This window comes from Podarcis liolepis (assembly GCF_965112155.1).
Source record: "Podarcis liolepis genome assembly, chromosome: 15".
Classification (NCBI taxonomy): Eukaryota; Metazoa; Chordata; class Lepidosauria; order Squamata; family Lacertidae; genus Podarcis; species Podarcis liolepis.
Window position 1 is genome coordinate 30,893,794 of NC_139566.1, and position 22,709 is coordinate 30,916,502.

General features: G+C 48.0%; 1 protein-coding gene across 3 annotated transcripts; it reads right to left on the bottom strand.

The window, feature by feature from the left end:
• Positions 1-8,435: 8,435 nt before the first annotated feature.
• GSC2 (goosecoid homeobox 2) lies at positions 8,436-22,647 on the bottom strand. Of its 3 annotated transcripts, none has more exons than XM_083479114.1 (5): positions 22,456-22,647; positions 16,600-16,686; positions 13,652-13,993; positions 11,616-11,863; positions 8,436-8,765 (listed from the first exon to the last, which is right to left on the bottom strand). In XM_083479114.1, exons 3-5 carry the CDS (start codon positions 13,962-13,964, stop codon positions 8,661-8,663), a joined length of 666 nt encoding a protein of 221 aa, XP_083335240.1. In that variant the 5' UTR covers positions 13,965-13,993; positions 16,600-16,686; positions 22,456-22,647; the 3' UTR covers positions 8,436-8,660. The 3 variants fall into 3 exon arrangements, with proteins under 3 accessions (XP_083335240.1, XP_083335238.1, XP_083335239.1); XM_083479112.1 differs by having other exon boundaries at positions 11,616-11,866; positions 22,456-22,646; XM_083479113.1 differs by lacking the exon at positions 16,600-16,686 and having other exon boundaries at positions 11,616-11,866; positions 22,456-22,646.
• Between the last annotated feature and the right edge of the window lie 62 nt (positions 22,648-22,709).

Below are 22,709 nucleotides of genomic sequence, written 5' to 3' on the forward strand. Positions count from 1 at the left end.
ACTCAGACGACCCCCTAAACAAACAAAACAAAACAAAACCAGTTAGGGAAATGCCAGCTATTGCAAAAAGAAAATAAACAAATAAATTCTGGCTGGGAGGGTGGCCGGCCCCTTCAGGGAGCCACCGATAGTGGGTTTACACATTTCACCTTTAGGCACCGTCCCTAAAAAGACTCCAGGAGAGTGTCGTATGATCCACAACCTATCCTACCCTAGAGGTGGCTCAGTCAATGGTGCAATACCACAGGAGCCTTGTTCTGTGAAATATGCCTCCTTCGATCAGGCTATAAAGCTTATTCGTAGGTTCAGCTAAGTGTGTCATTGAGTCGGCCTTCCACCTCCTGCCGATTCACCCAGAGGACTTTCTGTGGCTAGGTTTTAGGCTGAGGGCGCTTAGTTCATAGACAAATCTATGCCGATAGGGTGCTCAGTACCGTATTTTTCGCTCCATAGGACGCACCTGACCAAAAGACGCACCAAGTTTTTAGAGCAGGAAAATAAGAAAAAAACATCTGACTCAAATGTTGTACTAAACTATTTAAAACAGCAAAGTGTGTGGCTCCTGTCCACTTTGCTGCTTTAAAGCAAGCCACGGTATGAAGAGATTGGAAAAAGGACAGACATTCCATTATAATGTAGCTGTTTGCATTATCACTGGGAAGTCAGTATTGGCAGCAGTCACAAAAATTAAAATTAGAGCATTTTACTGTTATTAATCAAGAATATTAATAGTCAGGGAGAGAAACCAGGGCTGTGCAAATGAGAAGTGCTTGGCGTATGGAGGAACAGCAAAGAGATCAAATGATTGTGCTCCAGTTCCTAAATCTCTGAAGTTTTCTCAAAACAGGCATGGTTGTTTTGAAAGGAAGATTCAAAATGGGGTGACTCAGCAAAGAACTGAGGAGGAAAAGAGGGCAGATAAATAGCTTCCATTCAATAACAAGAGAACACAATGTTTTTGGTTTGGTATAGGTGGACTGTACTTAAGAATTTGTATAATGAATTATAGATTTGGAGTGGAATATCAGTGCCTCTTTTCAGCAATAAAGATTAGCTGCTAGGAACATGGTCCACACACAAACACACAGGATGTCCGGTTATAGTTGTGCAGTTTAATCTGTTCCTGAGCCAGATGCCTGCTCGGTTTTAGCTGAGCTCACTATTACTGGTTTGTGGAGATGCTTTGCATGTATTTATGACTATTTCTGCAAAACTGCTACTTGAAGAAATCCCCAAACTTAATATTTTTAAACTTCAAATGGAGCTCAGAATCCAGTTAGGCAATCCTTTGCAGTTGAATTAGGAGGCACTGAGAGACAGCAATTTGCTGCTCCCCACCCCCACCCCCACGAGCATCCCAGGAACACACAGCCTTCCCTCTGCTTGCAAACCTTGCCGGGGCTTCAGGGGAAAGCAAAGGCTGTAGGCAGAGAGGTGTGGCTCCTCCCCCCACACCCCCAAAGAGCAGCCCAGGAACATACAGTCTTCCCTCTGCTTGCAAACCTTGTCGGGGCTTCAGGGGAAAGCAAAGGCTGTAGGCAGAGAGGTGTGGCTCCTCCCCCCACACCCCCAAAGAGCAGCCCAGGAACATACAGCCTTCCCTCTGCTTGCAAACCTTGTCGGAGCTTCAGGGGAAAGCAAAGGCTGTAGGCAGAGCAGTCTGGCTCCCCCCCCCAAGAGCAGCCCAGGAACACACAGCCTTCCCACTGCTTGCAAACCTTGTCGGAGCTTCAGGGGAAAGCAAAGGCTATAGGCAGAGCTGTGTGGCTTTCCCCCCCACCCCCAAAGAGCACCCCAGGAGCGCAGGGTAAAGGTGCACAGCCTTCCCTCTGCTTGCAAACCTTGTCGGGGCTTCAGGGGAAAGCAGAAGCTGCCGGCAGAGCCGCGTGGCTCCTCCCCCCACCCCCAAAGAGCAGCCCAGGAGCCCACAGCCTTCCCGCTGCTTGCAAACGTTGCCGGGGCTTCAGGGGAAAGCGGAGGCTGTCGGCAGAGCACCGTGGCTCCTCCCCCCATCCCCGAAGAGCACCCCAGCAGCGCAGGGCAACAGCAATTTGGCTCCAGGGACCACACATTCGCTCCATAAGACGCACAGACATTTTCCCTTCCTTTTTAGGAGGAAAAAAGTGCGTCCAATGGTGCGAAAAATACGGTAGCTTGTGCAGCTTTTGAGTCATTTAGTACAATTTTAGACTGGGCCCTTTGCTTTAGAACTGGTTCTGAAAGGGCGACCCATTACCTCGATAACTTTTCTCTCATCACTAGTAATAGCCCTGATTGCGCTTCTCTTTAGAGGCTTCCACCTCCTTGGCTGAGGAGCTTGGGGTACCTTTGGTGGCAGACAAAACAGAGGGTCCAGTTTCGACCATAACCTATTTTGGGTAATGAATTGGACACAATCGTACAGACATCAGCCTACCGAGGGAGAAGCTAGCAGCACTTAAGGAATTAATTCTGCAACTTCTTCCTCTCAAGGTCACCCTTGGGCAGAGTCAATCACTCTTGGGTCACCTCAACTTTGCATGCCGGGTAGTGCCCCCTGGCTGCCCTTTTGTGGGCGATTGGCTAAGCTGTCAGCGGGACTGCATGCTCCTCAACACAGAGTGCGCCTCTCTAAAGTGATCAAGTCAGACCTGGAGGTCTGGTTAAAGTTCCTGGATAAGTACAAGGGCATTTCTTTGTGGCAGGACAATTTGATGCTGCCTTCAGACTTTCAGGTACAGTCTGATGCAGCTGGTTCCCTGGAGCTTGGTGTCTACTTTAGGGGGCGCTGGTGTGCTCAGCGTTGACCTACCAGCTGGCAAGGAAAACCTATCACGCGTGACCTCACCTTCTTAGAATTTTCCTATCTTGGTTCCGGTGCACTTGTGGGCTGATGAGTTCAGGAATCACCAGGTATGCTTCTGGACTGACAATGGACTTGTCAGTGTCAAGCGGTCATCAGTGTCCTGTCTAAGTAATCATCGCACTCTCCTAGGGTGTCAAACCTGCTCCGGTCCTTTGTCCTTTTGGGCTTAGAATTAATCACCTATTTCTCTGCCAAATTTACACCTAGGGTTAACAATGACATCGCGGATGCTCTGTCTCGTTTCCAGATGGACTGCTTCCGCCCATCAGCACCAGAGGCGCAGCAATTGCCACAGCCATTCCTGGAGCACCTTGGGAGCCTTGGGAACACGATGTCCTGAAGGGAGTATTGGCTTCAGTGGTCCCGTCCACGCTTAGACCTTATAAAAAGGCTTGGTCGGACTTTATGGAGTTGCAAGGCAAATTAAAAAATGCTAGGCTTGACACACCCCCTACCAAGACTGAAGTTCTGCAATACTTGGTACATTTGAGGGAGCTGGGTCGCGCAGCAAAGACTCTTAAACATCCAGTCAGCTGCAATCTCCATCTTCTGAAAGGCTATTTACTCCATAGACCCTTGTACGGATTTCTTAGTGTGAAGGGCACTGGGGGGCTGGCGGAGGCTGCAGCCTCCCAGCTGTGATGGTAGAAGGCCCATAACTCTATGCCAAATCCAAATAATAATAACAATAACAATAATATCAATAAAATCCAATAACAAATCCAAATAGTAATAGTAACATCAATAATAAATAAATAAATAAATAAATAAAAAATTTAAAAATAAAAAATTAATTAGCATCTGTTGGTCCAAGTAAAAGGCCTAGTTACTTTTTCGGCTGCATAATCCATCGCATCCTTTGGCGCTCTGCGCGTTGGCGAAGTGGTTTGTGAGGGCCAACAAGATTCCGTTGCCTGGGGAAGTTTATTGAGAGACCTGACCTTGTCCAGATCTAATTTAGTCCTGCATGTCCGATGTTCCAAAACTGATCAGCAGGGAAAGGAGGCCCTTACACGGCTCCAAGCAACTACCGTATTTTTCACTCTAAAGGACGCACTTTTCCCCCTCCAAAAATGAAGGGGAAATGTGTGTGTGTCCCATGGAGTGAATGCAGGCTTTCGCTGAAGCCTGGAGAGCGAGAGAGGTTGGTGCGCACCCACCCCTCTCGCTCTCCAGGCTTCCAGAAGCTATCCGCAAGCCTTCAGAGCGCAGCCGGAAGCCGGAAGCCCGGGGAGCGCAGTGCTGCACACCCCGGGCTTGGGGCAGCTATCTGCAAGCATTCAGAGCCCGATGGGAGTTCCCGCCGGGCTCAGAAGGCTTGTGGATAGCAGCAAGCTCCGGGAGTGAAGGCGAGGTTGCCGCTCCCGGACCCATTCTGGGGGCTGGGGTTGGAGGAAGTTCGGGCCTCCCCTGCCCCAGTTCCATGGCTAAAAAGGAAGCCGCTCGCTGTCTTGGCTTCTGCCAAAGCCGCGTGCAGCCTCTCCTGGCTGGAGAGGTTGTGCGTGGCTAAAGAGGAAGCCAAGATAGCCAGCAGGATGGATCCCGCTGGCTGTCTTGGCTTCTTTGCTCTTTGGGGCTGGGCGGGGAAATAATTATTTTTCTTTATTCCCCCCCCCAAAAAAAACCTAGGTGCGCCCTATGGTCTGGTGCGTCCTATATAGAGTGAAAATTACGGTAGTCACAATGGGCCATGCCCAGTAAAGGGCACTAGACATTTCATGTACGTGAGACCAACTGTCTCAGGCCCATTCCTCATAAATTTGGATGGCTTCCGTCTTACACGGCATCAGTTCATGCGCGCTATGCAAAGGGCGATTGCTGCCTGTGGTTTACCCCCGGCTGAATTTGCGGCCAACTCCTTTCGGATTGGGGCCGCTACCACAGCAATGCATTTGGGACTCTCAGCTGAATGGATGAAGGACTTGGGGCGTGGAAGTCTGATACTTTTAAGGGATATATTCATAAGACCTTGTGATTGTTCACGGTATACCTGACCTGCATGGCTTTGTTACCTTCTTTTGCTTTCAGGAAACGTTGTGGTGCACATTTGGATTACAGGCCACAGCATTGTCCACTGAGCTAGTAACCGTGCCGTCAACTGTGGCCTGGGGTGCCGGCTGGATCTTCCACTAAAAAAAAAAGTTTCCTGAATCTCACAGAAGGTGGTGCGCTGGACGGAATTTATGCCTGCAGTGAAAGCCAGAGCCACTTTGGAAGGTCCCCTCATGCTCTGGTTATTCAGCTGGGGGGAAATGACTTGGCCTATTGGAAAGGCGTGGACTTGATGTGGCACATTTACAATGACTTCAATGAACTGATTGCCTCATTGCCTGATTCAACCCTAATTTGGTCACCACTACTGGCGAGGCGTGTATGGAGGGACTGTCAGTGCCCATAGTGATAAACAAAGCCAGGAAGCTTTTGGTACATTTGGCGGTGCGTAGAGTGGCAGCCCTGGGGGATTGGGTCATTGACCACCCCAACATCCAGTTCAGTGGCCCTCTATCAAGGGGATGGCGTACATCTTTCCGATGTGGGAAACGATGTGTGGTTGGCGGATATGATGGCTGGGATTAGGGATTGGTTGCAGGTTTGAGGGTATTGGCGGCGAGCTTTTGCTCGAGTGGCGGTTAGGCATTGGTAAGGGTATTGTTATGTAGATGGAAGGGGGGAGGAAGTGCCATCACCTCCCCCGCATATTGAAGGGTAGTCCGGTAAAGGATTCCGGGGGCGTGGCCCTGTCCGAAGCCTATGGAGGTGTGGGCCTAAGGCACGCCCCCAAGCGGTGACCCTGGGGGAGCTCCTAGTTGATGTGCATCAGCAGGACTGGTGGTTAACCCTTGCCGGTCTTCAAGCAATCAGGCTGAAGCCAGTTAGACGATAGGACCAATGCCTAAGCCAATACCGCTCAATTCCTGTAATCAATAAAGTTGTGGCCTATTTTCGCCCATTAACCTAAAATAATGGTGTCCTGTGTCTTTATTTCCGAGGGGGAGGTGGGAACTCGCCACACAACTGCAAACCTTCCCTGGGGTCCGGCTCATTTATGACACGGGGCAATTGTTGAGCTTGTGTGACCTCACAACTCCCCTACCTCATTGTGACATGATGATGATGATGATGATGATGATGATGTATCAGTGATGTATCAGTGATGGTTCTGGACATGTACAGTGGTGCCCCGCAAGACGAATGCCCCGCAAGACGGAAAACTCGCTAGACGAAAGAGTTTTCCGTTTTGGAGGTGCTTCGCAAAATGAATCTCCTATGGGCTTGCTTCGCAAGACGAAAATGTCTTGCGAGTTCCTGCGGGGTTTTTTTCCCTTTCCCCCCTTTTTCTAAGCCGCTAAGCTGCTAAAAGCCGCTAAAAGCCGCTAATAGCGCTAATCCGCTAATCCGTCAATGGGCTTGCTTTGCAAGACGAAAAAACCGCTAGACGAAGAGAATCACAGAACGGATTCTTTTCGTCTTGGGAGGCACCACTGTATTCTAGTCAGGAGGGGAGCTCTTCAAAGAGCTTGCAACCTATGTTCGGGGTTCTTACTCTGTGAGGGGACTTGTTGCGCAACAATAAAGATTGTGGTCTACTCACCACTGTTCCATCGCCATCTTAGAACCGCCCCTCTTGGCTAGGCATTTCTTCTTGTGCCCTGGCAAAGCATTTCTTCCTGTGCCCTGCACTTAGGAAGGCCCCAGCCCTGCAAAGTCCTACTGGCCACAGGGCCTGGCTCCTGCACGCACTCCTGACACCCGGGATTCTTCACCCTGGCCGGGCCTTCTGCGCCCTGGCCAGATCCTCTCTCTTCCTGGCTGCTTCCTTCACTGCTAGTTGGCTGCAAACCTTCTCTGGAGTCTGGCTCATTTATGACACGGGGCAATTGTTGAGCTTGCGTAACCTCACGACTCCGCTACCTCATTGTGACATCATGATGATGTATCAGTGATGTATCAATGATGGTTCTGGACATGTTTTCTGGTAGGGAGGGAAGGTCTTCAAAGAGCTTGCAACCCATGTTTGGGGTTCTTACTCTGTGTGGGGGCCTGTTGTGCAACAATAAAGATTGTGGTTGTTGTAAACAAAATCTGCCCTTTTTCCCTTATGGGGTATCCAAGAGCCCATATAGAGTCCTTACATAGGTTCCCTATTGGTAGGAGAAAATAACAGAGGCCAACCAGAGAATATTGAGAAGCAAAGCAGCTAGTAAGCTTGATCTTTATTGATCTGTTGCAACAGGGTGCTCCCCTCACACGCAGGAAAGGAGGAGGACCCAGAAAAATAGTGTGCAAGGCCTTATAAAGACTTTTGAAATTGCCACCCTGTAGATCAAGACCACCCCCAGAAACATCATACATACATCACAGAAGGGGTGTAACCTAAGACCACCCCCAGATACATCAAACCTACATCACAGAAAAGTCGGTCTAAAACAGAAATTTGAATGTTGTTTTTCCTGTTTTCCAGGTTATCTGACTGCCTTTCCTGATAGTCTGTCACCCATTAAAATGCTGATTACTCAATTCGTGAGACAATAGGAAGGCTCCCTGACCCGCCCACTCCCCTCCCTCCTTGCAGGGAGAACATTTGGTCAGTTTGGGAATCAAAATGGTTTCAGGTTGGTCTTCCTGTGCTGATCTATGTAAGTGCTTGGTTGGTACACCTATGAACATTACCATATATCAAGACCTAAAATTCCTACCACAATACCATATACAGTGGTACCTCGGGTTAAGTACTTAATTCGTTCCGGAGGTCCGTACATAACCTGAAACTGTTCTTAACCTGAAGCACCACTTTAGCTAATGGGGCCTCCTGCTGCCACTGCGCCGCCGGAGTATGATTTCTGTTCTCATCCTGAAGCAAAGTTCTTAACCTGAAGCACTATTTCTGGGTTAGCGGAGTCTGTAACCTGAAGCGTATGTAACCTGAAGTGTCTATAACCCGAGGTACCACTGTACTTTCTATGGGAAAGCACACCTTGGTTTTGGAAGAGACTTCTGGAATGGATTAAGTTTGAGAACCGAAGTAGCACTGTACTTTAAAAGGTGGGGAGGGGTCATGGTTTGGTGGCAAAGCACACAATTTGCACACAGAATGTCCCCAAGTTTGATACCTGGCATTCAGATAGATGGGACCCTGGGCCAAGCACTTTCTCATAGGCCCCTCCTCTGACACTGGACCCTAGCAGTACCAGATTTCTGCAACGAGCTGCCCTTTTTGTTTCCCGCAATGCCCCCAATGTAGCCTCACTCCTGGGGCATTGTGGGAAATTAAAATGGTGGGTCGGTACAGCTGCCCAGTGCTGTTTGCTGTTTGGTCCCTTGTAACTCTACCTGGAGATGCATGGCTTTGAACCTTTTGGCTCAAAACAAAGGGCTGAATTAAATAGAAACAGGAGAGGTTGTTTTATATGGAGTCAGATATTGGCCCATTCAGCTCAAGATTGACAACACTGGCTGGCAGCTGCTGCTCTCCAGGATTTCAGACAGCCCTACACTTGGAGGTGTCAGGGGTTGAACCTGGGCCTTCCGAATCCAAACCAGGTGCTCTAAGCCACACCCTTACTTTATGCTTTCAAAGATCAAACATGTCTTGGGGATCATTTATTTTATTAATGTTTGGTTACAGTGGGTTGAGCACATTATATTCCGGCCCCCCATGAAAATATACCACCTCTTCTTTCTCCTCTTAATAAATTGTGAGGATTCCTCCCCGTTTCGCATCGCCGTTCCCTTTCTCCTCACTTTCTTCCTTCGAGATGCTCAGAAGCCACTGGGACCTTCAGCACTTGTCAAATCCAGCCTTCACTCCCAGCCGTCAGCAGTTTCCCTCAGAAGACTTCTTGGCGCCTTGAAGGACGAGCGCCGAAGCCGAAGCTCTCTTTTGATGCCGCCACTTGGCTCGCCGATTCTTAAACCAAACCTGTGCGTTTCGTAAAAAGTGCCCCCGCAACAAAGAGAGGAAAAATTGGTCCACAATCCGACACGTGATTTTCCTCTTTAAAAGATGCTGTGGGTTTTATCCAGTGTTAGAGTGAATGGGCACAACTAACCTAGGTTCATTAATTTCAATGGGCCATAGCAAATATTAGCACTGCTCAGAGTAGACTCACTGATGATGATGATAATGATGATGATGATGATAATAATAATAATAATAATTTATTATTTATACCCTGCCCATCTGGCTGAGTTTCCCCAGCCACTCTGGGTGGCTCCCAATCTAGTATTAAAAACAATACAGCGTTAAATATTAAAAACTTCCCTGAACAGGGCTGCCTTCAAATGTCTTTTAAAGATAGGATACCTACTTATTTCCTTCACATCTGAAGGGTGGCCACCACTACCGAGAAGGCCCTCTGTCTGGTTCCCTGTAACCTCACTTCTCGCAATGAGGGAAGCTCCAGAAGGCCCTCGATGCTGGATCTCAGTGTCCGGGCTGAACGATGGGGGTGGAGGCGCTCCTTCAGGTATACAGGACTGAGGCCGTTTAGGGCTTTAAAGGTGAGCACCAACACTTCGAATTGTGCTCGGAAACGTACTGGGAGCCAATGCAGATCTCTCAGAACTGGTGTTATGTGGTCCCGGCGGCCACTCCCAGTCACCAGTCTAGCTGCCGCATTGTGGATTAATTGTAGTTTCTGGGTCACCTTCAAAGGTAGCCCCACGTAGAGCGCGTTGCAGTAGTCCAAGCGGGAGATAACTAGAGCATCCCTCTGGTGAGGGAGCCGGCACCACTCTGGTGAGACAGTCTGCGGGCAGGTAGGGTCTCAGCCTGCGTGCCAGATGGAGCTGGTAGACAGCTGCCCTGGACACAGAATTAACCTGCGCCTCCATGGACAGCTGTGAGTCCAAAATGACTCCCAGGCTGCGCACTTGGTCCTTCAGGGGCACAGTTACCCCATTCAGGACCAGGGAATCCCCCACACCCGCCCGCCCCCTGTCCCCCCAAAACAGTACTTCTGTCTTGTCAGGATTCAACCTCAATCTGTTAGCCGCCATCCACTGAAATTGATGAACCTGGGTTGTATAATAATAATAATAATTTCCCCAGCCACTCTGGGCGGCTTCCAACGAAAGATTAAAAATACATTAGTTGTGCCCATTAATTTCAAAGGGCCGTATGCAATGTTAGCCCTGCTCAGAGTAAACCCATTGAAATTAAAAGACATGACTGGCTTAGGTTCATTCATTTCAATGGGCTGTCTCTGGGGCTAGCCTTACCCCGAGTAGACACATTGAAATTAATGGATGTGAGGTCTACTCTGGGCAGGCCTTGCATCGGATGCAACACAATATTACTCAGAGTAGCTGGATACAACCCTATTTGACCCCAAAATGCAAGTTGAAAATGCCCTCCCACCAGAAGTCAAGGAAATAAACAACCATCTAAAGGCAGCCCTGTTTAGGGAAGTTTTTAATGTCTGCTGTTTTATCATGTTTTTAATATTCTGTTTGTGGTGGCTGGGGAAACCCAGCCAGATGGGCAGGGTATAAATATTATTATTATTATTATTATTATGACATGAGAATATACCAAATAATATGAAATATGTACAAAACGAAGCCAGTAATGGCTATCAGTCATGAAGGCTATATATCAGTGGCTCCCAATTGGTGGTCCGCAAACCCCAGGGGGTCTGCGAAACCCACCCAGGGGATCCGCGGCACCATTCACATAAAGCCATTTCCCAGCTCGGGAGGAGAGGGGGTTGCGGGCTACCCCTCCCACACACGCGGGGGCTGGCCTTTTGCCCCCGCGAGATCCAGGGAATCCCCGGGCGTGTCTTCGACCCGGCCCGCCAATCGGCGGGCTGGGGAGGCGTGGCCTAGCCTACTTAAGGCCAGGCATGCCCGGGGACCACCCTCTTTCCCCTTTCCAGCTGAGCGGTTTTCCCATCCCACCCTCCCTTAGGCTTAGCTAGTTATGACCTTGCTATGGACTCCGGTTGGTCGCCGCAAGGGGCCTGGTAGGAATTTTTCCAACTTGGCGCACTTTTAGCCTTTTGGTTTTTTCGCCTACCTCGTAGCAAACGTCACAACTTCCGCGGTATTGGCGGTTAGGCATTGGCAGGGGTTATTGTTATGCAAATGAATGGGGGGGGGAGGAAGCGCCATCACCTTCCCCCAAGGAAAGGGTAGTCTGGTAGAGGACTCCGGGGGGCGTTGCCTTGTCCGAAACCTAGGGAGGTAAGGGCCTCCGGCACGCCCCCGAGTGGTGACACCCGTGGGATCCTAGTTGGCATACTTCAACAGGACTCCCACGGCTTGTGGATAACCCTTCCCGGTCTCCATGCCGGGTAGTCGATAGGAGCCAATGCCTAAGGCCAATACCTTTCAATTCTGTAATCAATAAAGTTGTGGCCTTTTTATGCCCATTAACCTTAAATAACGTGTCCAGTGTCTTCATTTCACATGGGGGAGGGGACTTGCCACGCAACAAAAACTACCAAAGAGGTATCAAAATTTTCAAATGTTTGGCTTGGCTTTTGAAAAACAGGGAGTCAGCATTACTTAGCCTATTGGGGACCTCTGCTATAAATTATGATGGATGCAGCAGAATGAGAGGCACAATGAATTTCCAGTCACTGGGGTCAACAGCTGGGCAGATTTATTGCTTTCATGCCCAGCATTTGGGCTTCGCAAAGCCTTCTGGTTGTCCACCGTGGGAACAGAATGCTAAACTGGATGGACTTTTCCTTTCTGATGCAGCAAGGTTCTTGCATTCTTAAAAATTTATCCCCAATTTAAACCAAGTTACCACTTTAGTTACCTCCACTCTCTCTTCCTTCAGGTGAATGCGGTTAGCCAGGTGCTCTCTGGTAATGACATCTGGGTACTGGTTCTGGTGGAAGAGGGCTTCCAGGGCCTGCAGCTGGTCGTCCGTGAAGATGGTGCGGTGGCGGCGGGTCCGGCGCTGAATCTGGTGGAAAGCTTGCAGCTCGCTCTGGCTCCCGCGAGGGTTCTTGCACGGCCTGCCGACGGGATGGAAAACCCGCATGGGCCAGGGAAACCTTGCGTCTGCTGAAAGGAAAGTTTGGGATTCAGCGGGTTTGCCTTTTATCAGAGGCGTAGCAAGGGCAGGTGGTACCTGGTGCAATTTTTTTTTGTCAGTTGACGCGGGTGGCGCTGTGGGTTAAACCACAGAGCCTAGGACTTGCCGATCAGAAGGTCAGCGGTTCGAATCCCCGCAACGGGGTGAGCTCCTGTTGCTCGGTCCCTGCTCCTGCCAACCTAGCAGTCAGAAAGCATTTCAAAGTGCAAGTAAATAAATAGGTACCGCTCCGGTGGGAAGTTAAACGGCGTTTCCGTGCGCTGCTCTGGTTCGCCAGAAGCGGCTTAGTCATGCTGGCTACATGACCCGGAAGCTGTATGCCGGCTCCCTTGGCCAATAAATCGAGATGAGCGCTGCAACCCCAGAGTCGGCCACGACTGGACCTGGACTTTACCTTTACCCTCCATTGAAATTATTAAAAGAAGGAAAAACATGATACTTACAGCTGCAGGTGCTATTTTCTGGTTTATTTACTTAACATTGTGAGCATAAACGCTTAACCCCCCCCCCAACTTTGTTCTCACACCCCACCTCTCCTTCTATGTGTTCCAGGGTTTGGGTCCTATTTATAGTTGATTGGGAGGTCTTGCACAACAAACCTACTTTCCCCAAAAGATCAGAGTATTTGTGATATGGAAAGTGAGGGAGAAATGCCCTGGAAAGTGTGGGATAACAACACAACATCTAACATCTCTGTAAACAAATCAGAATGAATGCTTATTAAACAGGCAACATCATCTAGTCTCCCTGCTAACAAATTGGGACGAATGCTCAACAAACAAGTCAAAGGCACTCTGTACCGAGAGAGCATTTTCCACCCAACTTTCCCCTCTCCCAGTAAATTCTACAAATTTTGGACTGATTTTTGCCCATTCTAAAAAAAAAAAAAAACAGCTTCTCCCTGGTGGGTTATAAAGTATTGTCGGTTTCACAACCAGCCTTCCTCTGCTCTCCAGTGTGGCTGACAAATCGGTTATTTGTGAGAGGTTTCCAACCTTGTCAGTTTTACCAGAGAGAAGAGGGAAAGGTTAGAATGATTTTATCGGATTGCAATATCCCCTGTACGTCAGCCTGCAGCGGATCCATGATAACATTTAAAGTAGGGGAAAAGAAAAGTTGAGAATTGCAGGAAAGAGCATTAACTGAAGTAGAGGAGGGGTCTTGACTGGCAAAGAGCTCTAAAATGCACAGGCCATTTACACCCCATATGTGTGATGGATAAGCCAGTTTACCTTTGTCTCTCCCTTTATCCATGACTCAAAGTTCCCATCTACACTGTACATATGAAGCACCCTTGGGTGATGACTCCCCCCAAAGAATCCTGGGAGCTGACATTTGTGAAGGGTGCTGGTAGTCATCCGCAGGCCCCGATTCCCCTTTACAGAGCTACAATTCCCAGTGTGGCTTAATGATCAGCCCCCTTTCCCAGGGACTCCGGGAGCTGTTATATAAACAAACACACTTCTATCCATTTTACAATGCAGTTCTCCTGAATTTTGAAGGGCTGCTGCGTTCCTGTTTGGGTATAGTTTCGGAAGCTGCACATTGGAGAGGTGCGAATTCAAACGCAAACTGAATGGAATTTCTCCCGCACCCTTAGCTGACCCTGTGACCCTCTCCCAAACTTCTCTCCCTCTTCCCTTTATACTACACAGAGTAGGGCAAATACATCTCAACAAAGACCAAAGTTTGGCTGACAGCTCCCAGCAGCAGCCAGCCTCAGGCTTTGATCACAAGCAAACAGGGATACTCACTGAGCCAGTTTGCAGCCTCCTGCCAGGAGTAGGGACCGCTGTGAACACAGCAGCAGCAGCCGCAAGGCGCAGCCTCCACCTCTGCCTCTTCCACCTCGTCCTCCTCCTGCTGCAGGGGGCCAGCAGCCATGCCCCCCAGGGAGCGCAGCCCCTTGGGCTCACAGTCCAAGATCCCTCGGAAGCAGAACGGGAGGAGGACAGGGGGTCTTCGCTCGGCCGAGCCGGAGAGGATGTTCTCGATGGTGAAGGAGCACGGTTTCTTGAGGGTCCTCTTCCCAAGGTCTACTACGCCTGAAGGAGCTTCGGCAGCCATCCTGCTCAAGGGACCTCAGCCACGGCGTCCTGCAAGAGACAGACTTGACTTTTCAGGAATGGAACGGGGAAACTGGTTTTCAAAACGACGACAAAGGGGAAATATGGGGCAGAACTAACGTTTTGGCTTCTTGGAGGGTGTGTGTGTGTGTGTTTGGGGGGAGCTCAGCTTCCTATCCAACCTCCTGGGCCATTTTTTATTATATATGCTCACAGACAAACAAGATCACATGCATATATATCCCAGAACCAGCCCCCTGTCTGCCCACCTAAGCGAGCTTGCTTGATAACCGACGGCACCCTAAATATATATGTATATATCTATATAATCCTTCTTGGAAAGGAAGCCATAAACCCCCTGCTGGAATAAAATAAATTCTAACTAATCTTGACAGCTTTGTGAAGGGTTAGTGTGGATCTAAGATTTAGCTAATCCTACAGAAATGACTCTGGAAAGAAATCTGATTTCTCTATCTCAAGTGTAGATTTGAGGTGGTTATGAGGTCCATTGTGTCGGAATCCTCCCGTTCAAGTCGGGGGGAGAGAAAAGCTTTTTTCTCAGGCCCAGAAATGGCCCAGAAGGATTAAGTCCTTTTTTAAAAAGAGAGAGAGAAAAGCAAATTATCCTTTTCTTTGGCCAAATGAAAGCTTTCCCATCAAAAGGGAACTGTCATATCGCACAATATGGAGCGGGATTGGAAGCGAATGGCAGGACAGAGGGAGAGTTTAGCTTGACGATAGAAAATCGGCACCAGCAGCCAAAACACTTTGCAAGCCAAGGTCTTTTCCCGAAAGCCAGTTTATTTCCCCATCCCGAGAACTAGAAAAGTTGTCAAGTTGTAGGACGTTTTCCCAAAATGATACAGGTTGTCTTTTTAATACATAAATATCCAGGCAGTCCCGGATAGATTTGAACAGTCCTTGCATCTAGCCGGGACCATCTGTGGTTTGGGGGACAGTATCAAAACGTCACAACTTTTCCTGACATCCTCAGGATACCTGGGACTTTTAAAATAGGTACTTTGCATTCTGGTGGTTTCCTCATTGTGAGAAGCAAAGCTACAGGGAACCAGGCAGAGGGCCTTCTTGGTAGTAGCGCCCGCCCTGTGGAACGCCCTCCCACCAGATGTCAAGGAAATAAACAACTATCTGACTTTTAGAAGACATCTGAAGCCAGCCCTGTTTAGGGAAGTCTTTCATGTTTGATGTTTTATTGTGCTTTTAATATTCTATTGGGAGCCGCCCAGAGTGACTGGGGAAACCCAGCCAGATGGGCAGGGTATAAATAATACATTATTATTATTATTGTTATTATCATCATCACCATCATCATCTTAACATCATGCGAAATGTAGAGCTATGCTTAGTCCCAGAATCGCTTTTAAGACGTTTTAAAAAAAAATCTGTTTGTGGGTTTGTCACACTGGGCTCCCACTGGGAGGAAGGGTGGGATATATATTGGAAAAATTGAAATAATCAACAAATGGTGGCATGTTGGCTGCCATGTGCATACATCTTCATGTCTTTTTTAGTGTTTGACAAGCTCTTTTTATTATGCCTTACCCAGAGATGTCTGCTGCAGGGGGAATAAATACAAAACTGGGGGAGTAAACAATTCAACCATGGCAATTGTTGGAAACTATGCCCCCAGACAACAAACATTCCCTTTGAACTATTTTTGTGTCCTAAATGAATGAATGAATGGGGAGCAATCGTTGATAATCATGAGGGTCGTGTAGGGCTCTGAGCTGACAGATGGAGATCAGCAGACCACTGAGGCATAGCTGTCAACGTTTCCCTTTTTTAAAGGGAAATTCCCTTATTCAGAATAGGATTCCTCAAAAGAAAAGGGAAAAGTTGACAGCTATGCACCGAGGCTGTTGGGTATGAGGACCAGCAGAACCTTCAGGACCACTGGAGGGCTTCTGTGATCAGAGCCCAGACCCTCTCGGTCACCTTCCCTTGAGGAACCAAGCACCTCCCATGAAATGAGGTAAGGTAGTCACCTCAGGTGGCAAATCTGGTCTCCTCCATGCCCACTGGCCACCTCCTCTACATCTGCCCACTGCTGCCACCCCCATTCCTGCATCTGGCTAGTGATGGGTAGCAATGGGGGTGTGTGAAGGAAGTGGCCTTCTGTGACAGGTGAGGTGGAGGAGGCCGCGATGGAGCCAGACACAGAGGAGAGAGGTGGCAGCAGGCAGCACACAAGGAGGAAAGAGATGGTGGCAGGGAAGAGTGGCAAAGCTGCAAAACATGTTGGCCTGGCCCTGGGTTATGGGATGGAGAAGTGCCCATCTTCAGGCCAGAAAGCTGGCCCTTTAAGGCTTTGAAGTCCTAAAAGAGGTAGTTGGAAACAGAGGCTTAAAACATGGGTATGCAGACTAAGGACCAGGGGCCGGATCCGGCCCAATCGCCTTCTAAATCTGGCCCACAGATGGTTCAGGAATCAGCATGCTTTTACATGAGTAGAATGGGTCCTTTTATTTAAAATGCATAGGAATGCATAGGAATTCGTTCATCTCCCCCCCCCAAAAAATAGTACGCCCCCCCACAAGGTCTGAGGGAGAGTGGACCAGCCCCCTGCTGAAAATTTTGCTGACCCCTGGATTAAAAGGTCTCAGTCTGCACCTCACCTCTGCCAGAGCAACTTGTTTGTTTTGGAGCTGTCCGTGGTCCTGAAACGTCTATCCAGTCTTGCCCACCCATCCTTGCTGCTTTCTCTGTGGGACCAGAACAGGACAGTGGGGATAAGGGGCAAGAGATGAGATAGGGTTGCCTAAAGGCTACCAGAAAAGCTGGATACAGTGGTACCTTGGGTTACATAAGCTTCAGGTTACAGACTCCGCTAACCCAGAAATATTACCCTGTGGAACACCCTCCCACCAGATGTCAAAGAGAACAACAACTACCAGGCTTTTAGAAAACATCTGAAGGCAGCCCTGTTTAGGGAAGCTTTTAATGTTTGATGTATCACAGTATTTTAATATTCTTTTGGAAGCCGCCCAGAGTGGCTGGGGAAGCCCAGCCAGATGGGCGGGGTATAAATAATAAATTATTATTATTATTATTATTACCTCGGGTTAAGAACTTTGCTTCAGGATGAGAACAAAAATCATGCTCCCGCAACACAGCAGCAGCAGCAGCGGGAGGCCCCATTAGCTAAAGTGGTGCTTCAGGTTAAGAACAGTTTCAGGTTAAGAACGGACCTCCGGAACGAATTAAGTTCTTAACCCGAGGTACCACTGTATTCAACAATTAACCAGTGTGGAGGGACTACAGCTCTCCAGGTATTGCTAGACTACAACTCCCATAATCCCTGGCCATTGATCATCAAGGTCAGGCTGACAGGAGCTGGAGTCCAACTGGTTTGCCATTTATCTCCTTGACATCTGATGGGAGGGCCTTAAAAAAGGATGGGGAGAATTCATGGAGGCAAAGGCTATGGATGGTTATTAGCCACCATGGCTGTGCTCTGCCTCCATGGTCGAACACAGTAATGCTTCCGGAGGGGGGCAGTTCCTGGGAGCTACAAAAGGGAAGAGTGCTTGGGTCCTGCTTGCGGTGTAGCCTTATTAGACTTCACTGATTGGTGGGCTCTGCGTTGCTCCCGGACGGGAGGAAGGAAGTCAAATGACACCGAGGGTTGGTTCAGAGAAAGAGTTCTTTATTTCTGCTCTCCAGAACAGCAGAAAGGCACCTGCGTGGTGTGTCCACAGCAAGTCCAAAGAAATGAGAAATTTCATGCAGTATATATATCCTCCAGGCACCCTCTCCCCCTTCCCTAGGAATCCAGCCACGTCAGCTTGTACACGCAGGTTGACATCACAGATGTTCCTGCTCCGGTACTCTTAACCATAAAAGGGTTTTCCTTCCTGTACTTCCGACCATAAAAAGGTATTCCTGTTCCTATACTCTTATCTTGGAGCAAGAGGTCAGCAACTCCAAGAACACACTCTGGCGCTGTTCCCGGACTAGGTCTGTGCGTCAGAGTGTGGTAAGATAAGACTCAGACATGTCATCCCTACTCCACTGGAACAGCCAAGGTCATCCATTGCCGTGACTGATAAAGGAGAGAGCTTTGTTTATACAGCTGTGTTCTTGCTATGCATTTGCTCAACAGCTTAAGTTAATGCATTTTAGAAATGCTCTCTCGGTGAAAGAAGAAAAGGGGGGTTTGGGGTCCCGTTTCAAACTGACTGCACAGAAACCCAATCCTTCAGCGGGTTTCCCACAGGCATCCGGCTGGCCACCGTGAAAACACTGGCCCGATCCAGCAGCCTCTTCTGAAGTTCTTCGTTGGGCCTCAGAATATGCCTGCAAGAAACGCCATTCTGGAGAGACCGCGATGAATTGAATAAATAGGGATGGAGAGGGAGAAAGGATACTTTGTTGAAAAGCAGCCTTATCATATATGGTGGAATTGTTTAAACATCAAACAATTTTGGGAAACAACATATAATTAAATGAAAAAAATGTTCAGACATTCATTTAGGAAAACATCAGAAGGTTTTCTATTGGGAATAGTACCAGGAAGTCTAAAGGAAGAAGACAAGACATTATATTTATACGTATCAGTAGCCGCAAGGCTATTGATTGTGAAAAAATGGAAAAGTGGTATTATACGGACAAAAACAGAGTGGCTTGCCAAATTATTGGAGTATTACAATATATCCAAAACAATGGGAGAAAGCGGAAGGCTCTCAAAAGAGAAGATAGACAGGGATTGGAAGGTGTTTAGAGGATACTTGCAAAAGCATATTGAAAAATCAGAACTCCTATTAGAATAAACAAGTTCCGTTATAAATACTGAAATACTAAATAAGACGGATAACAATGTGTAACAGAAAAAGAAGTAGAAAATTGGTTTAAAAGTGTGTGAAAGAAAGTAATAGAAGTGGAAAGAAATTGCAATTGAGGAGATTGGAAGTTGAACACAAGGGTGGGGTGAGGAGTGGTGAATGGTGATGGGAAAAGGAATTATCTGTGGGACTGAATGTAGGTATGTTTGAATATATTTAAGGGTTGTATGAAATGTATGTTTGTATGTTTGTAATATGTACGTATTAATGTTGAATTATTTTAATAATAAAATATTTGTGTTAAAAAAAATTAAAAGAAAAGCAGCCTTATCACCCTACAAGTATGAAGGGGGGAATGGGGGGGGGGAGCCGGCCCAGTTGGCGGGGGTTGTAGCAGCCGCAGTCATACAACCTGAGGCAGATTGATTCCCCCCTCTGCACGCCTGCGCATACGCACATCACCTGCAACAAAGATTTTCTCCCGCACGCACGCCCCCAATCACTAGTTTGCCCTCCCCACCTCCGTAACCGTACAGGGTCCTATACACTTAGCCTATTAGTCCTTCTGCTGATTGCTTTCTTTCATTCTCCCCATACCTTTCACTTTGGGCAAAATAGACTGGTAATGCTTCTTTTATCAAAGAATTATGGGATTTAAGACCCAGATTTCACAAAGAGGACTTTTGATAGCAGCCGGTAATCAAAACCCAATCGCCAGGCGCGTCTATGCAACCCCTGGTCCCTGGAAAAGGGCAAATAAGTAAGAGGGGATTTATATTGATGTTGTGTTTACCGAGATAAGATCTCCCGGGTTATTCCATATTAGAAAAAAAAGAGAAAGAGAGGGGGAAATAAAACAAGGAGGGGGGGGGGAGAGAAGGAGAAATGCAGACAAGCCGGAGACAATGTAGAGATATGGATAAAGAGAATAGAAAAGAGGGGCCTTTTATCGTTTTCGTATTGGGGAAAAGAGATTCTAAAACCATTATAAGGATTAGCAAACATAAAAAAAAAGTTAATCTGCTTTAGCTGTTCGTTTGTCAAAAGTGAATTCACAGGGTTGGAAAATCCTTCCTGTGATGAAGCTCAAGTTGCCTCCCCCCCCCCCCCAAAAAAAAATTCCATTCTTCAGCAACAGGGTCCTCTGAGCCTGAGGAAATGAAAAAGACCCGTGTATGTGTGTTTTCTCCAGAGGAGTCAATTCAGAATAAAGCAGAGCCTCGACCCTTACAGAATAATTTGAAGAGCATTCACCTAACCCAGGGTTGGGGGACATTTTCCAGCCTGAGGGCCACACTCCCTTTTAGATAACTTTCCAGGGGCCACACAGAGTGGCTGCAGAAAGCCACTTAGGTGGACAGGCTATTATTATTATTATTATTATTGAATAGGATGTCCCTATTTCCCTCAGAGAAATGTTGGCGGGTACGGCATCCATGCGTAGAAGAGGTGCAAGAAGGAATCCTGACTTTTAGAAGACATCTGAATGCACCCATGTTTAGGGAAGTTTTTAATTTTTGATGTTTTATCGTGTTTTTAATATTCTGTTGGGAGCCACCCAGAGCGGCTGGTAAAATCCAGCCAGATGGGCGGGGTATAAATAATAAAGCATTATTATTATTATTATTATTATTATTATCATCATCATCATCATCATCATCATCATCATTGGGACGTGGGTGGCACTGTGGGTTAAACCACAGAGCCTAGGACTTGCCGATCAGAAGGTTGGCGGTTCAAATCCCTGCGATGGGGTGAGCTCCCGTTGCTCGGTCCCTGCTCCTGCCAACCTAGCAGTTCGAAAGCACGTCAAAATGCAAGTAGATAAATAGGTACCGCTCCAGCAGGAAGGTAAACGGCATTTCTGTGTGCTGCTCTGGTTCGCCAGAAGCGGCTTAGTCATGCTGGCCACATGACCTGGAAGCTGTACACCGGCTCCCTCAGCCAATAAAGCGAGATGAGCACCGCAACCCCAGAGTCGGTCACGACTGGACCTAATGGTCAAAGGTCCCTTTACCTTTTATAACAATAGCCAAATGATAGGGAAAACTTAAGAGGGCAATCTAATGAATGAATGGTATCAGCAAATATGGTCCATTACTTTAACGGAAAAATTATCTCTGCAAATGAAAGATGGGAAAGCTTTAGCAACAACTAAAAGGCAGTTCCCTGACAGCATGATTCAGTTTTATCATTTATGTTACACAGAAGGAATGTGATCCTCCATCTACACATGGACTTCTATGGCAGGATATTATAGGATAACTCCTATTAATAAGAAAGCCTAAGAGGTGCAGCGGTTACACTGTCAGACAAGGACCTGGGAGACCAGGGTTCAAATCTCCACTTGGCCATGAAACTTGCTGACTGGCCTTAGGCAAGTCACTGCCTCTCAGACTAAACTACCTCACAGGGTTGTTCTGAGGATTAAACAAGGAGGGGGAAAACCGTGGTGCGCTACCTCAATCTCCTTGGAGAAAGCACAATGAATAAAATAATAAGACTTGACTAATTAAGCCAAAATATAATACAGTGGTACGTCAGATTAAGTACTTAATTCGTTCCAGAGGTCCGTTCTTAACCTGAAACTGTTCTTAACCTGAAGCACCACTTTAGCTAATGGGGCCTCCCGCGGCCGCTGCGCCGCCGCCTCCACCATGCGATTTCTGTTCTCATCCTGAAGCAAAGTTCTCAACCCGAGGTACTATTTCTGGGTTAACGGAGTCTGTAGCCTGAAGCGTATGTAACCTGAAGTGTATGTAACCTGAGGTACCACTGTATTTTCACGCAATATATTGCATGCTTTGGGCTTTGTATGGAAGTTCAAAAGAAATGACAGCACTTACAAACCAACGACAATAATAATGGAAAGGTAAAATGGTAAAGGTAAAGGACCCCTGGACAGTTCAGTCCCATCAAAGGCGACTATGGGGTGCAGCGCTCATCTTGCTTTCAGGCCAAGGGAGCCCGCGTTTGTCCACGTGGCCAGCGTGACTAAACCACTTCTGGCGCAACAGGACACTGTGATGGAAACCAGAGCGCACAGAAACGCTGTTTACCTTCCTGCCGCAGTGGTACCTATTTATCTATTTGCACTGACGTGCTCCAGAGATACTAGGTTGGCAGGAGCTGAGATGGAGCAACAGGAGCTCACTCCGTTGTGGGGATTCGAACCGGCGACTTTCTGATCGGCAAGCCCAAGTGGTTCAGACCACAGCGCCACCCACACCCCAGAATTCATGTATACAATCCCAGCCAGGCAAAACTCTGCCAGGGAACTAGGCAGAGGGCCTTCTCAGTACTGGCGCCTGCCCTGTGGAACGCCCTCCCATCAGATGTCAAGGAAATAAACAACTATCTGACTTTTAGAAGACATCTGAAGGCAGCCCTGTTCAGGGAAGGTTTTCATATGTGACATCTTAGTGTATTTTTGGTTTTTGTGGAAGCCGCCCAGAGTGGCTGGGGAAACCCAGCCAGATGGGCGGGGTACAAATAATACTGTAAATTATTATTATTATTATTATTAGGTGGAAAGCAGAGCTTGGGAGAGATGTGGCCTGCGGAGGGCGGATGTGTCTGGGGAAAGTTCCAAGGGCCAGATATAAATACTTGGAGGGCCAAATGTGGCCCTCAGGCCTGAGCTTCCCTGCCCACAGTGCCACCTCCGTCCATAATAAAGGAAAGGCTTACTTTGAAACTTGAGAAGGGTGGAAATTCTGCTTTGCATGCAGAAGGATCCCAAGTCTGGTCCTCGGTCTCACCAATATATTATTCTCCGCCTGAAACTCTGGGGAGCGGCTGTAGCTTCTGCTGCTGCCAGCCCGTGCAGGCAACACTGAACTAGGTGGACCATTCGTCTGACGGCAAGGCACCTTCCAACGGTAGGAAGAGCGGCCAGGAGCAGAGCTGTCGTGCGAGCGCTAGATGGCGCTGGAGAGCCCCCG

What these genes read in the sequence shown, in the direction of transcription:
- GSC2 (XM_083479113.1), bottom strand. Translation starts at nt 13,964, where the DNA reads ATGGCTGCCGAAGCTCCTTCAGGCGTAGTAGACCTTGGGAAGAGGACC. An exon ending in GGAGGCTGCAAACTGGCTCA is followed by an intron (nt 11,867 to 13,651) that starts GTGAGTATCCCT and finishes CTTTCCTTTCAG; the next exon opens with CAGACGCAAGGTTTCCCTGG. An exon ending in TGAAGGAAGAGAGAGTGGAG is followed by an intron (nt 8,766 to 11,615) that starts GTAACTAAAGTG and finishes CGAAACGCACAG; the next exon opens with GTTTGGTTTAAGAATCGGCG.